The sequence below is a fragment of the Procambarus clarkii genome, chromosome 22 (assembly GCF_040958095.1).
Source record: "Procambarus clarkii isolate CNS0578487 chromosome 22, FALCON_Pclarkii_2.0, whole genome shotgun sequence".
Taxonomy (NCBI): domain Eukaryota; kingdom Metazoa; phylum Arthropoda; class Malacostraca; order Decapoda; family Cambaridae; genus Procambarus; species Procambarus clarkii.
In genome coordinates, this window is record NC_091171.1 from 25,620,298 (window position 1) to 25,633,812 (window position 13,515).

At 40.3% G+C, this 13,515-nt stretch overlaps 1 protein-coding gene across 39 annotated transcripts in view; it reads right to left on the bottom strand.

The window, feature by feature from the left end:
- LOC123758126 (MAP/microtubule affinity-regulating kinase 3) overlaps positions 1–13,515 on the bottom strand; it is a 286,973-nt gene that overhangs the window by 39,911 nt on the left and 233,547 nt on the right. For 20 of the 39 annotated variants that reach the window (XR_006772863.2, XR_011229396.1, XR_006772865.2 and 17 more), the window contains 4 exons: positions 7,051–7,219; positions 3,125–3,343; positions 2,295–2,513; positions 1,552–1,593 (listed from right to left, as the gene is read on the bottom strand). Coding sequence is in view for 35 of the 39 variants with exons in the window: in XM_045742310.2 (XP_045598266.1) it covers positions 1,552–1,593; positions 2,295–2,513; positions 3,125–3,343; positions 7,051–7,219 (649 nt within the window). In the remaining 4 variants the exon portion in view is untranslated. Of the gene's footprint in view, positions 1–1,551; positions 1,594–2,294; positions 2,514–3,124; positions 3,344–5,791; positions 5,849–7,050; positions 7,220–13,515 lie in introns of all 39 variants that reach the window. The other 19 variants (XM_069329602.1, XM_069329603.1, XM_069329612.1 and 16 more) reach the window with 5 other exon arrangements.

A 13,515-nucleotide genomic window follows, 5' to 3' on the forward strand; every position in this document is an offset into this window, starting at 1 on the left:
GTGGCAGCCCCCCCATTGGCTGCCACTCACTCCCTCTCTCCCTCACCTCACCTGACTCGCCACCATTCTCCTCCCACCATACTGTTTTTGCTTTTATATACAGACGTTATATATAAGTATCTGCATGTTTTGTTTACCATAGCGAACAACTAAGCTGCTATAGTGAGTCCAGACAGTAAAAGGGGGTCACACAGAGTCAGCAGACAATGCTACCTCCTTCCCCACCAAGATTACTCCTCCCACTATAACGCTAATTATCACAACAATCCTGCTATTATCAGAATTCTGGTCATTTTTATCACAGTCAGGGGTCTTCTGTAATAATATCATCACTAAATAATAGCATGAACATGTATATTATGGCATTTTTAGGCGATGCTGTGGTCACAAGCTGAACAGCAGTGATGTGAGTTCATGCTGTGTGCGTCAGGCTTGGTGACTCGCTCAATACTGAGGCCCTCACACCCGGGAATTTCGCCCACGATTTTTTTTTTAAATGGCGTCTGTTTACAGGAGCCCTGATGAAGGTGAGGTGAACCCTGTGTATTCGCGGGCCGTTTAAATCTTGCGTAGTACTCCAATACATCATATGATGGGATGCGCAATTTACAGCAAGTCACTCAACCCATCATATGATGTGTTGCGCAACTTAAGGGTTAATAGTTACCATTCTTATCGTAATGATTTCCACACACTATGGACCGATTTCCCTAAGGGAATCTTTAATGATAACCTATGACATGATGGCCAACTTTCCCACCAGTGTGAGAACTCTTGTCTCAACATCCTAAGCAAATCCACACATCCACCACTTCAGTGAATAAGAGTTCATGGAATTGGGTAAGTAAATCCAGGATGTAAAGTGTAATTACAGGTTGAGAGCTATGCGTGTGGTGTCCTGTCTTCCCAGTACTCTTTGTCGTACAGTATAACGCTTTGAAACTACCGACGGTTTTGGTCTCCACCATCACCTCACTTGTTCCAACTGTTTGCAAAAGAACACTAATATTTCTTTGGCACTTTTGTGCATTTTATTTTTTCACGTACGTTCTATTTGGAGGTTTGTCGAATCAAGGTTCGTTGAATTGAGGTTTCCTTTTAATTTGTTTATTTTTCTTTGCATTTATCTTACTTTTTGCATAATTATCTGTAATACCAAGTTATAAGCCTTATCCTCCCCCCATCCTACAACAAATGAAATAATATTGACGATAGTTACATGTTGAGTTAATATCAAAGGATTCATACAGAGTACAGTACAGTATTAAGAGATTCATCACATAGAATAAAGGTATCATTTCTCTAAGATATCACTCACACAGACCCTAATAAATAAGCACTGCTAAATCCCAACTGGTTTTCTTATGTCATTCATTACCTAATAAAGAAACAAGTTCAAAGAAATAATTTGTATAAAAGAGAAAACTATAGTAATTGTGTTGCTTTTTAGGATACAGATGACCTGCTATTCAGAAAGTTGTAAGTAAATAGTTAGAAACACTATGAAAGTATGATTAGAATACTAGGCTACAGAGGAGCTACACAACATACCCAACGTACCTAGCTGCTTGCCTAGGTGGTGTTTCCAGGGGGCTGAAATTTAAAACAAATAAAAAATCAAACACACATGCACAACTGCTAATGGTAAAAATGCAATAATAAAACTTCTCAAATAAAAATTTAAAACAGAAAAGTGAAGGCTGTATAACTGACTGAAGCCCCAGCTGGGTAATGATAATTACATTGCCTATTGGCATGAGAATATTAGAGCCATATAGTGAAAACACTCATCTTGCAATTGTTGCCAATCTCATATCAAAATCATGCTAATCAGAAAAAAATTTAGGAAAAAATTTATTATAACAAAAATCAATGTTAAGGCATGTAATTATTTTATGATTATAGGACTATAGTAGAAGCAGAGAGGCGTGTCCTGCTGCAACTATATACATGTATTGTAGCACTAACAATCTGCAGCATGCAGTGAGTTGGTTTATTTCAGCCATCTTCTAGAGCAAATTAAGCAATCCAATAAAGATAGTCAAATTTACATTTAATATCTTTAGCTTATTAAAATGTTTCCTTAATTTTTGCAATAAATTTAGATCCAAAAGTGTATAATAAAATTAACATTCTAATACAAAGTATTTAGAATATGTAATAATTATCTTCCTTTAATAACATTTACACAGTTATTGAATTACTTTGCTATACTTAGTGAACCCTAGACAATAAAACATTTAAATATAAACTTACAAGAGAAAAAATATTTTTCCTTCACTATTAAAGCTTACCGTTTGGAAAATTTAGATGATAATTTAGAGAAGAAACTGGTCCTACTGGTGGAAGAGAGGGCACTGGTATCCTGCGTGGTGAGCGGGGCACCTACTCCTCCATATGTGTTGTTATTTCGTCGGTTCTGTCCACTGTGGAACGTTGATCGACTGGTGTGGTTTCGGGGGAAGGGATTGCGATTGGTTGATACAGGAGATACAGGCGTTTTGTTCGACGAGCTGGAAGGCAGTAAGGGTAACATTCTGAGTGAGGTGCCATGCATAAGCACTGCCAATGGTTTTGAGCAGTTTTGGCTCGCATCTTGTTATTTAAAAAAAATTAATGCAAGAGCCTGAACACTTGCTAGAGCAAGAATATTATCTATTACAGTACTAGCACAATTTGTAAGAAGTGATTTATATCACACACTGTTAAGTTTCTATAACAATTTTAAAGCGTCAAAATTATCTGAAAGATTATTCACGTAACTATTAGTCATTACATTAGTAACAGTTATAAGTTACAGTGCACACTACCTAAGCATTCATTTGTGGTCCTCACTGGGTCTGGAGGCAACATATCTACCAAGATCATGCAAAAATATAAGTGTTAGGTTTGTCACACCACCCTTTAGCAATACTTTATTTTGGTAGGTGTGAACCAACCAAAGTGTATAATGTGTGTGTTGCTTAGGCTATATTTGCTATATACAAGCAGTCATGCATTTCACAAATTCACAAGGAGGAGGATAGACAGACAACAGAAAATTAGTGTGCAGGAGCAGAAGATATAAGGTGAGGGAGCAAGCAGAAAGCAACAAGATGTGTGCGCCCACACAGAGACATACTACCTTGACCGTAAAGGATCTAGGGGGTGGTCTAGAGGCGAGAGATCCACTCGACCTGGACCAGCACCCGTGCCCGCAGAAATGGACGCTGACTTGAAATGACCTTTTGCAGGTCGAGAGTTAGTGGCTGCCGAGGGGTGGCCATGGGACAGGCTGTCCACCGGGGCCCCCACCACACTGGAGGGAGGGGCCCCAGGGAGGAGTGGTACCGCAGCCACACCACTGTAGTCACAAGACAACCAGAGTTATGACAGGCCACACACACAGACACAAACACTCAGGCCGTCACTCACCCCCTTCTGAGCCTCTAACATATGAGAAGCCATTGGCTGTTACCTCCCTTAGAATAGCAATGCTAAGAAGCATGAAACAAAGAAGCTGTTTTTTCAGCTACATCAATGAAGTCCCTTAGAAATAAGCCTTGCAGGTAGCAGTACAAAATATCCCTGAGAAAACTTGAAGTATACAAATAAGGGCTCCACTAGAAGAAGGTGCTCGTGACCGAGTAAGTCATGCACGGGAAATCCAAAGACTTGGGTGATCAGACCCAGGAAGTCAGACACAAATAAGTGCATGGGAAGGGATTTGAAGTTTGTTACAAGCAGCAGAAGCACTACAAGCAGCCATAGCAATAGCAGTAGTAGCAATCTGCTACACCAAGCCACTTTAGCACTCACTTTAGCTGTACCAACACAGGAATTATGACAGCCTGTGTGCTGCCAAGTGTCGTAGACCGTTACTATTGGCTAGCCTGTCTCAAGGTAGTACATTTCAATCCATTTGTGTATAGTATATATGTGCTGTCTTCAAATTCAAGGCTTTGGTTTGCAACGTGCAAATATTTTTTATACAAAAATTCTTTAATTAATGCTAGTTTAATCAAGACTGTAGATGAGCAAACCACAAGCTGAATTTTTGTTGTTTATCAGAGGGTGGGTGGCGCTAGGTGTTGGCAAGGTATGTCTTGGGCAGTATTATTAATCTTTGCTGTACATAGTACAATCAGTGCACGAGTATTAAGACACAGAATGACAATACACGAGCTATGGTTTACATGAAGGCAGAAACCTAAAAGTGGGGAGATCAAATATAAGAATAGCCATTCAACAAACATACAATTTTTAGTCGATTTGACTAAATGAACAATCGGGATCAGTTATCAGCAGGGAAGGAAAGGCAGCCACTGTAGTAAAACATATGAAGAGCTTGTACTGCACCATTCAATTTCAGTTACTATTGTCAACCTTCATTAATTTTCTAATATGAAACTACTGCAAAATATGCATAAAAATTAAAACAATGAAGCACAGCCCTATGGGTTATAAACTGAATGGTGCCATCTTGACACTGTATCCTGGGATGACACAAGCGCTTACTCACCCTCGGATAAAACCACTCAGTGTTTTGCAGGCGAGTCTCGCGGGAAAGAACGAGCGCCTAACGGGAATGTGGACACTGACAGACAGACAGACAACACACAGGGGTCAGATCTCTCTGTTGTTGGTCAGTAACAAACTTCACCATCATCTACTGCAGAGCTATTGGGCCTCCTGCCATGTCAGAATCCATTTTGAATAATTTCTAGAGCAGTATTTTTTAAGCTCCATCACAGTAGCGAGTCTATTCTTATATGCAAATTTATATAATTATGAGTGGCGAGGCACAAATCCCCAAAGACAAAAATTGATGTTAATATTCACTCTCTAGTACTCTAGAAAAACAACTTTCAGCATGACTCCAGAGGGGATATGAAAGGAGGTACTAAGCAGTACTTGTCCCTCCTTGACCAGTGGCTGAGCAAGTAAGGCATCATGCACCTACAGGGACAAATACGCCTTCACGGACGTCTCATGTAATTCTCCATTAGGGCCCCCTAAACCAAGTTGCAAAAAGTAACTTAAAAGCTATTACATCAAAATTATGAAAAAAATATGGAGGGAATTATTCTGACTTAAATGATGAGCATTGCTTTTATTTAGGTATAAGGAATTACTTTTCATTGTAAATACAAAATATAAGGGCCTATGGCCCTAAAGAAACCCACATATAGACTAAGTCCGTGTAAGAGTACAAGTGCCGCTGACTTTGAGTTAACACTGTAGCAAGTTTCGGGCATCAAGGTATAGCAGTGGCAAATAACACTATCTTAACATCAGGTTGGGTTAGGGGGGGGCCGATAAATGCAGGTTTGCTATAAAGATGTTAGAGAAATTTTTCTTCATATTGGACAACTGTACTGGAGCAATTTGATAATGTTGTAAGGGGGAACACATTAGTAGCTCCCAAACAAACACAACTGAGAGGAGATCTCAAGCCTCCTCTACCACCTTGATTGGCCAGTTTCTATTTATGTAACTAGTCAACATTTTTGGGCCTTGCCTCAAATTTCCATTATATCCATTTTCCTATTAAGCAGAGAAGGAAAATGAACAAGCAAAGTGTTCAACCAGACTCAAAATGGATGACTGGAAACATACTTAGCTTAACCTCATTAAATGCATCCTCCATAAAAAAGAATACCGATTCATCAAACATGTCTAGTCTTCAGAAGTATGACAGTTACATTAAAATTAGCACACATACATGTTAAGCGAAGAGGCAGTTACTGAGGTTTACTTAGAAATGATGAACCTGTATTCTAAGGGAGGGGGGTTCACAAACTGTACTCACTCCTGAACCGTGTGGACAATGGCTTCATTACACACGTTACTCTCTCCCTGTGAGCCCCTAAAGGCATAAGGAATAATTGACGAATGCTTTTTCATGAAAATAATACACAAATTATCAGCTACATGAAGGGGTTAATAGAGTAAGGATTTCTCTAAAAAAATTAAGAACCCAAGAAATTGGCTCAAATTCTGAAGAGGAAAAAATTAAGAATATATATTGTACAGTGATTGTGGCATCTAAAGAAGCAGTGAGTAATATGATATGCCATTTAAATATATATTCATTGAAAAATGTATCTAAATGCATATCAATACACACAAGGAAAAAAATGAAGATCAAAATGTGAAGTGCCTATATTATTTGACTTAAATTGCAGGAAAATTCAGTGGTGAGCCCAAAACCTGGTCAAAAGTGAGGATTGAATATAAAAAAAAAGCAAAACAAAAAAAAGCCCCAGAAAATTTTACTTGCAAAATTAATTTTATGAAATGCTGTCACCTGTGAAAATTTCTGTCTCCCCAGAAAATAAAAATGAATGTTCTATTTAGGAGTCACTGATATTAGGCAATACTCTAAACAAAAACACTGAAACAATCATATTATACAAACTTTCTATTCACTGTCTTCTCAGGATCACCTTAGTCCTGTCAATTATCCATTTTCTTCCATATTTCACAGGGAGATTTCACAAACTTTGCTGCCAACTTTTTTCAATAAAGACAATTATTGCATGGATTACTTCCCCCTTACACTGAATACTGAAGCAAGCATTTTGGCATTAACCAGGACGCCAGAATACATGCACCATTTTTTATGGTATCAGGATTTAAAGCATATCTAATCACTGATGAAACAGGGAGATGGGCTTTACAGAAGCTCTGTCGTCAATATTCTACAGCACACCATACAGAATTTCACAACTGACAGCAGCCTTGCATAGCAAAACAAATTACAATCTTAAGCTTGAGTAGGGCAGACAATGGTGCTGTGTAAACTGAACATCCCCACTAAAGACCAGGACAATAACATTCCAATGCCAAGAGAATCTTCTAGTGGGTCCCATTTAAAAATCACATTTAATAGACTTCCTACATTGAGTACAATGAGAATTTTGCCTCTGAAAACACTACCGAATAATTATCAACTGTAAACAGGGCTAAGGAAGCATACAGCCCAACATAGTGAAATTTAATTTTATATTTCAAACAATGGGACACACCACACACACAACTTGAATAATTTCCTAAGTATATACATACCTAGCAGAATCTGGAACGTTAGTTATATTTGTCTTTTCCGTTGATGATGCCTTATTGGCATCATAGGAGTAAGTTGAGCGCCTTCCTGAGCCACTATTTCTAGCAGTCATAGTATTACTCTTCTGAACTCGGGATTTTCCTACACCGGGACTTGTCGCAGCGCCTGCTCCTATCGGAAAGATTCATTATGGTTAAAAAGTACACACTAAATTTTTTCAATTAAAAAAGTATCTCTTACAAATTTAATATTCTATATTTAAGCCCTGGTACCTTACTCCCTCACAGCTGTGAGGCCAGCCCCTCATTTGGGGCTGGCCACAGCAGAAATATATTCAAGAAGCATGATAACTACAAACTTTTCACTCTTTCAAGCTGTCTAGTGGAAGAACATGGTTTTATCCATTTTAAGTTGGTTAGCTGCCTCTGCCATTATATTTTTATTTCACACTTGTACAACTTTTTTTATTTCACCCTTGTACACCTTCCTTGCTAAATAATTTTCACCCATGCAAAACATGTCCACACCATCTAAATACAATGCACTTAACACTATCGCGCGCCCGGCATGCGCGCCACCAACTTTAAGGTCACGCCCTCGGTGTGTGGGCGAGCGTGCGGGCAAGCGTGCAGCGACACTGAAATGTGTATACTTGTTTCAGTTTTCTCACCTTAATTTTCGTGCTACGTCGTTCGTTTTGGTATCATTGTGTTCACAATAGAATTCCCTACAGGTGAATATTCATATATAATGTCCAAAAGCCCAGCGTGACTCCCTGCAGGAAAGCCTAAAGTTACCCGTAAACGAGCACTAATTGGGACACCGCAACCTAATGTGTATACTCGTTCAGTTTGATAACATCAATTTTCGTGTTGCGTCTTTCATTTTGGTATCAAATTGTTCGCAATAAAAATGAGCATATCTTAAAACTAGTCCCATAATAATAGAGCAATAACTGGAATTTTAACAGATATTTTAAAATTTTGACCAAAACGTATTTATAATCTTTCAAGTGTTCTGACAAAGATTAGTGTTTCATCTTTCATTTTGGTATCAAATTGTGCACACTCGAAAGGAGCTTATTTTGAAACTATCCTGAGGTCGATCGGATAAAAAATGAATTTTATACAAATATTTTTGTAGTGGACTTTTTTTTCTAGAGGAAAAAAGTGGACATGATCAGTGTCCAAAGCGAGCGATAGTGTTAATTAAGACATGCCATATTTCATTCCCCAACCTTTTCACTCATTCCTCATCACCATTATGCCCTGTATAGCAGTAAGTATCCTACATACTTAAAGTAATTGCTTTTCTGACAACTATAAAATAAAACCAATTTAATTACAAATTAATTTCCACAGCTTGTCTTTTTGATCACTATTACTAAGTTTCATATACTTATCAGAAATAAAGAGTATACTCGGTTCTTAACAACAGTACTAACATGCTTCATTATACTGCATGCTATAATCTTTCTCCTACTCATTACTCCTATTTCACCTTCCATTCTCCCAATTTTATCTAATACTTATCCATTCTTCCAATTTATCTAATACTTCCATTCTCCCAATTTTATCTAATACTTTATCTAATACAATATTTAAAACTAAGTACCTCTTCCTCCATTTGTATTCTAGAGTTCAAATTAGCGCATCTTGCCACTAAACAGATCTACAAAGTTCACAAGATTCCATTAACAAACTTTTTCCTACATGACCATCACATTATTTCTTGTACACATTATCAAACTCATTTGCAATTCCTCCTCACTCTTGCCAAAGAATTCCATACCATATCTGCATACAGACATTCCAATAATTTATCTCATCACAACCCTACAATCAGCACAAAGAATAAGCAATTTTGTTGTTCAGTTATAGAGATCACTCTAATGATTTTCCTTCACCCCAAACTAAGAATCTTCCACAATGTCTGCAATTTGGCCATTACTAAATGAAATGACTTTTCAGAAAGGAAGGTGTGTGAAATGTATCAGTTCTGAAAAAATTAGTTTAAAATATAAAAGGAGTTAACAACAATGTAAAGAAACACCAAGTAGATAACAGGCTTCACTGAAGATGTTTTACCTATAATAAGAAATCTAAAGTCTTGCCAGTGAAAATCTAAACCATTAACCCTCAATAAGATGTTATCAAAATTATAATTATCTGTGTGAGGACATAAAATGTCTAGGAATAGATTCAAATACCAGCAGGAAAGGTGGAAAACTTCCAAATGCCTGTATGGCCTAAGTGACTTCTCTTAAGTCATGCACTTCAAATAATGCTGCATGGAAGAGGGCAAACCCCTCTTCCCCGACGAGGGCAAACCCCTCTTCCCCGACGAGGGCAAACCCCTCTTCCCCGACGAGGGCAAACCCCTCTTCCCCGACGAGGGCAAACCCCTCTTCCCCGACGAGGGCAAACCCCTCTTCCCCGACGAGGGCAAACCCCTCTTCCCCGACGAGGGCAAACCCCTCTTCCCCGACGAGGGCAAACCCCTCTTCCCCGACGAGGGCAAACCCCTCTTCCCCGACGAGGGCAAACACCTCTTCCCCGACGAGGGCAAACACCTCTTCCCCGACGAGGGCAAACACCTCTTCCCCGACGAGGGCAAACACCTCTTCCCCGACGAGGGCAAACACCTCTTCCCCGACGAGGGCAAACACCTCTTCCCCGACGAGGGCAAACACCTCTTCCCCGACGAGGGCAAACACCTCTTCCCCGACGAGGGCAAACACCTCTTCCCCGACGAGGGCAAACACCTCTTCCCCGACGAGGGCAAACACCTCTTCCCCGACGAGGGCAAACCACCTCTTCCCCGACGAGGGCAAACACCTCTTCCCCGACGAGGGCAAACACCTCTTCCCCGACGAGGGCAAACACCTCTTCCCCGACGAGGGCAAACACCTCTTCCCCGACGAGGGCAAACACCTCTTCCCCGACGAGGGCAAACACCTCTTCCCCGACGAGGGCAAACACCTCTTCCCCGACGAGGGCAAACACCTCTTCCCCGACGAGGGCAAACACCTCTTCCCCGACGAGGGCAAACACCTCTTCCACGACGAGGGCAAACACCTCTTCCACGACGAGGGCAAACACCTCTTCCACGACGAGGGCAAACACCTCTTCCACGACGAGGGCAAACACCTCTTCCACGACGAGGGCAAACACCTCTTCCACGACGAGGGCAAACACCTCTTCCACGACGAGGGCAAACACCTCTTCCACGACGAGGGCAAACACCTCTTCCACGAAGAGGGCAAACACCTCTTCCACGAAGAGGGCAAACACCTCTTCCACGAAGAGGGTAAACACGAAAATGTAGGCATATGCTGACCTCTAGATGATAATTGAAGTTATCTTTATAAATACCATAAATATATAACTTTTTATTTGTTAACTGTACCTTGAGAACAATGTTCTCCTGAAATGGGATATATATTAATATAAATACAACATGTATATATATGGAATACTAATAAAACCTCATTGTTTCACATTTTGAGCTGTAATGAAATACACAAATAGGTTAGGTTAATGGGACCTAATTATTTGAATACTAGATCCGCAACAACTCCTTAAAGGAAGAACTAAATAATCATTTCATAAAATGAGCAGGTAACCAGAGGTGCCGAGCCCCTGGTTCACATCAACCACTGTCTTGCATGGCGGCTCAAGGTTTATTAGGTTTGTTTCCGTTGTCCAGCCAACTAGTTTGCACAATCTTACGAGGGAGATGCATTAACCAGCTCACTTGTCTGTTCTTCAAACCATGCTTATCCTTGTACCTTGATGGAATTCTGGGAGTTGTTCTACTCCACAAGCCCATCCAGGGACCAGGCTCAACTTGTGAGAGCTTAGTCCATCAGGCTGTTACTGAATGGCCTGCAGGCTCATGTATCCACTACATCCCAGCTGGTCTGCCACTTCTTCAAATGAAAACTATCCAGTTCTCTCTTGAAATCAACTTCCACTTTGGCAATATTTCTTCATACTCAGTGAAAGGATGTTAAACAAACCCTGACCTCTGATGTTTATGCAGTGTTCTTTGAATATACCTACAGAAACTATGTTCTTTATTGGCTCTTTTCTGCACATCTGTCCATATTGTTCACTCCAGTATGTTATTTTACTACGTAAATTTGGAACCCGGCCCTCTAGTATTTTCCATGTACGGTATACAGGTATATTATTTGATACCTCTCGTCTCCTTTTTGGAGAGTACATTTGAAGAGCTTTGAGGTGATCACAACAGTTTACAGTTTAGGGGCTTTCTCGTGTCCGTCTGTGCCGTATATGTTCTTTGTATTCACTATTTCAGCAATCTCTCCTGGTGGGAAGCGAGTATAGAACAATACTCAAGATGGGACAGCACAAGTGATTTGAACAGTACGACCATTGTAATGGGATTCATGGATTTCAAGGTTATCGTAATCCATCCTATCATTTTTCTGGCCGACACTGTTTACTAGTTATGCTCCCTAAAAATTAAGTCATCAATCATCATTATTCCCAGAGCCTTTACTTGTTGCTTTCCTACTATGGGCAGATTTGATTGTGTTTTATACCCTGTATTTTGTTTAAGGTCCTCATTTTGTCCATACCTAAGTACTGTATCTTAATTTTATCACGGAATTTATCACTGGAATTTATCACGGTTAAACAATGTTAACTCCTGTTACCCAGTCAAAAGCTATTAATATCTGCTTGTAGCTTTTGGTAATTTTCATGCTGATTTGTGTGTTAACTGCAAAAATATGATATGAAGCCGTGACTTGTATTTTAGTCTATATCTGAAATGAGAATAAGGAAAAGCAGTGGTGAAGAACTGTTCCCTGAGGTACACAGCTTTTTACTATGCTTGGACGCCATATTATTTGATTAACTGTTACTCTTTGCAGTCTGACATAAAATTGAATATGATCATCCTACTTCACCTGTTATTCCTACTGATCTCATTTTGTGGCCTATCACATGGTCACATTTATCAAAAGCCTTTGTGAAGTCAGTGTATACCACATCTGCATTCTGTTTTTTCTTCTAATGCCTCAGTGATTTTGTCATAGTGATCAAGTAGCTGCAAGAGGCAGGGTCTTTCCGCACTAAATCCACGTTGGCCTGGGTTGTGGTCATTGGTCTCCACAAAATTGAAGATCTGATCACTCTTCCAAATACCTTTATTATGTGGGATATTAGTGCAACTGGTCTATAATCTGTAGCCAATGCTTTGCATCCTCCCTTGAGTAGAGAAGCTATATCTACTGATTTAACCCTTAAATGGCGCATAGCTATTTACCATTTGACACCCACAGGCGCATAAAAAAAAAAAAAAAATTCTTCCTAACCTGTTAACACTTTCGCCCGGGCATGACGCAGCATTGCGTCATCCGTTTACTGGCGGTAATACCGGGGATGACGCAGCATTGCGTCATCCTCTTTAAATAATCGCCAAAAATCAGGTTTTTATCCGATTTTTTGGGGACTGGTTTTAAAATGCGCGCCGATGTCTTCCCATTTTCTTTGTTGAGCCTCGTGGCCCTCAGGCGGCTTGGCACACACCGTGGGCCCATTGTTTTCGCTCCACTGTTGTGACCAATGTTGCCTCCCCTCGCATCTCAAACGTGTGAACATTTCGGCTATTTTCCGTGGCTATATTTCTGACTGCGGCTTTAGAAACTATCTACGCTTACTCCACGATGGATAGTGATCATGAACAAGGCCCTTCCAGGAAGAAAATTGCGAAAGAAAGGCTTGAAAAGGGCGGGAAATGGGAGTGTAGCTGGAAGGCATCCGAGCGCTCACTTGCGGCTAACGCGTGGCCCGTCTTCAACTCGTCGGCGGTTGGAGTGTGACCAGTTTTTTTATTTTATATGCTAATGTTCCTATAGAGAATTCTATTGCGAACCCATTGAGACCAAAATGAAAGACCTAGGACGAAAATTGAGGTGACCAGAGTGAAAATAGTGAAAACATTTTATCGTGTTTGCGCGCTCCTGGGTAACTCGTTCGCACTTTCTCTGGTTGCTGCGGGTAATTAGCCAGGCTTTTGGAGTTTATATGCATTTAGTGCTGTAGAGAATTCTATTGCGAACACAATGATACAAAATTTAATCTCGTAGGACGAGAATTAAGGTGACAAAGTTGAAGAGAGTATACACTTTTCAGAATTTACGCGCGCTCCCGTGACACCCTGGGTCCCATATCGCACAGTTGAGGGGTGGCGGGCGGGGTGCGCGAAAGTGTTAATTTGTGTTTATTGATCACAGGAAAAATAATAAAAAAATCGTAAGTGGCATATATTGCCCACTATAGGGAGGGGAATTCTGGCAAAAATCAGGCGCTGACTGAGCGTGCATCCCAGGCGGTCTGTTGATTGCCAGCCGTCAGGCCGGAGTTTCCACAGAGATAATTACCTAATTATTTCAATGTCTCCGATTGATTTTTCGTAGTTTTTTTGCTGTAATA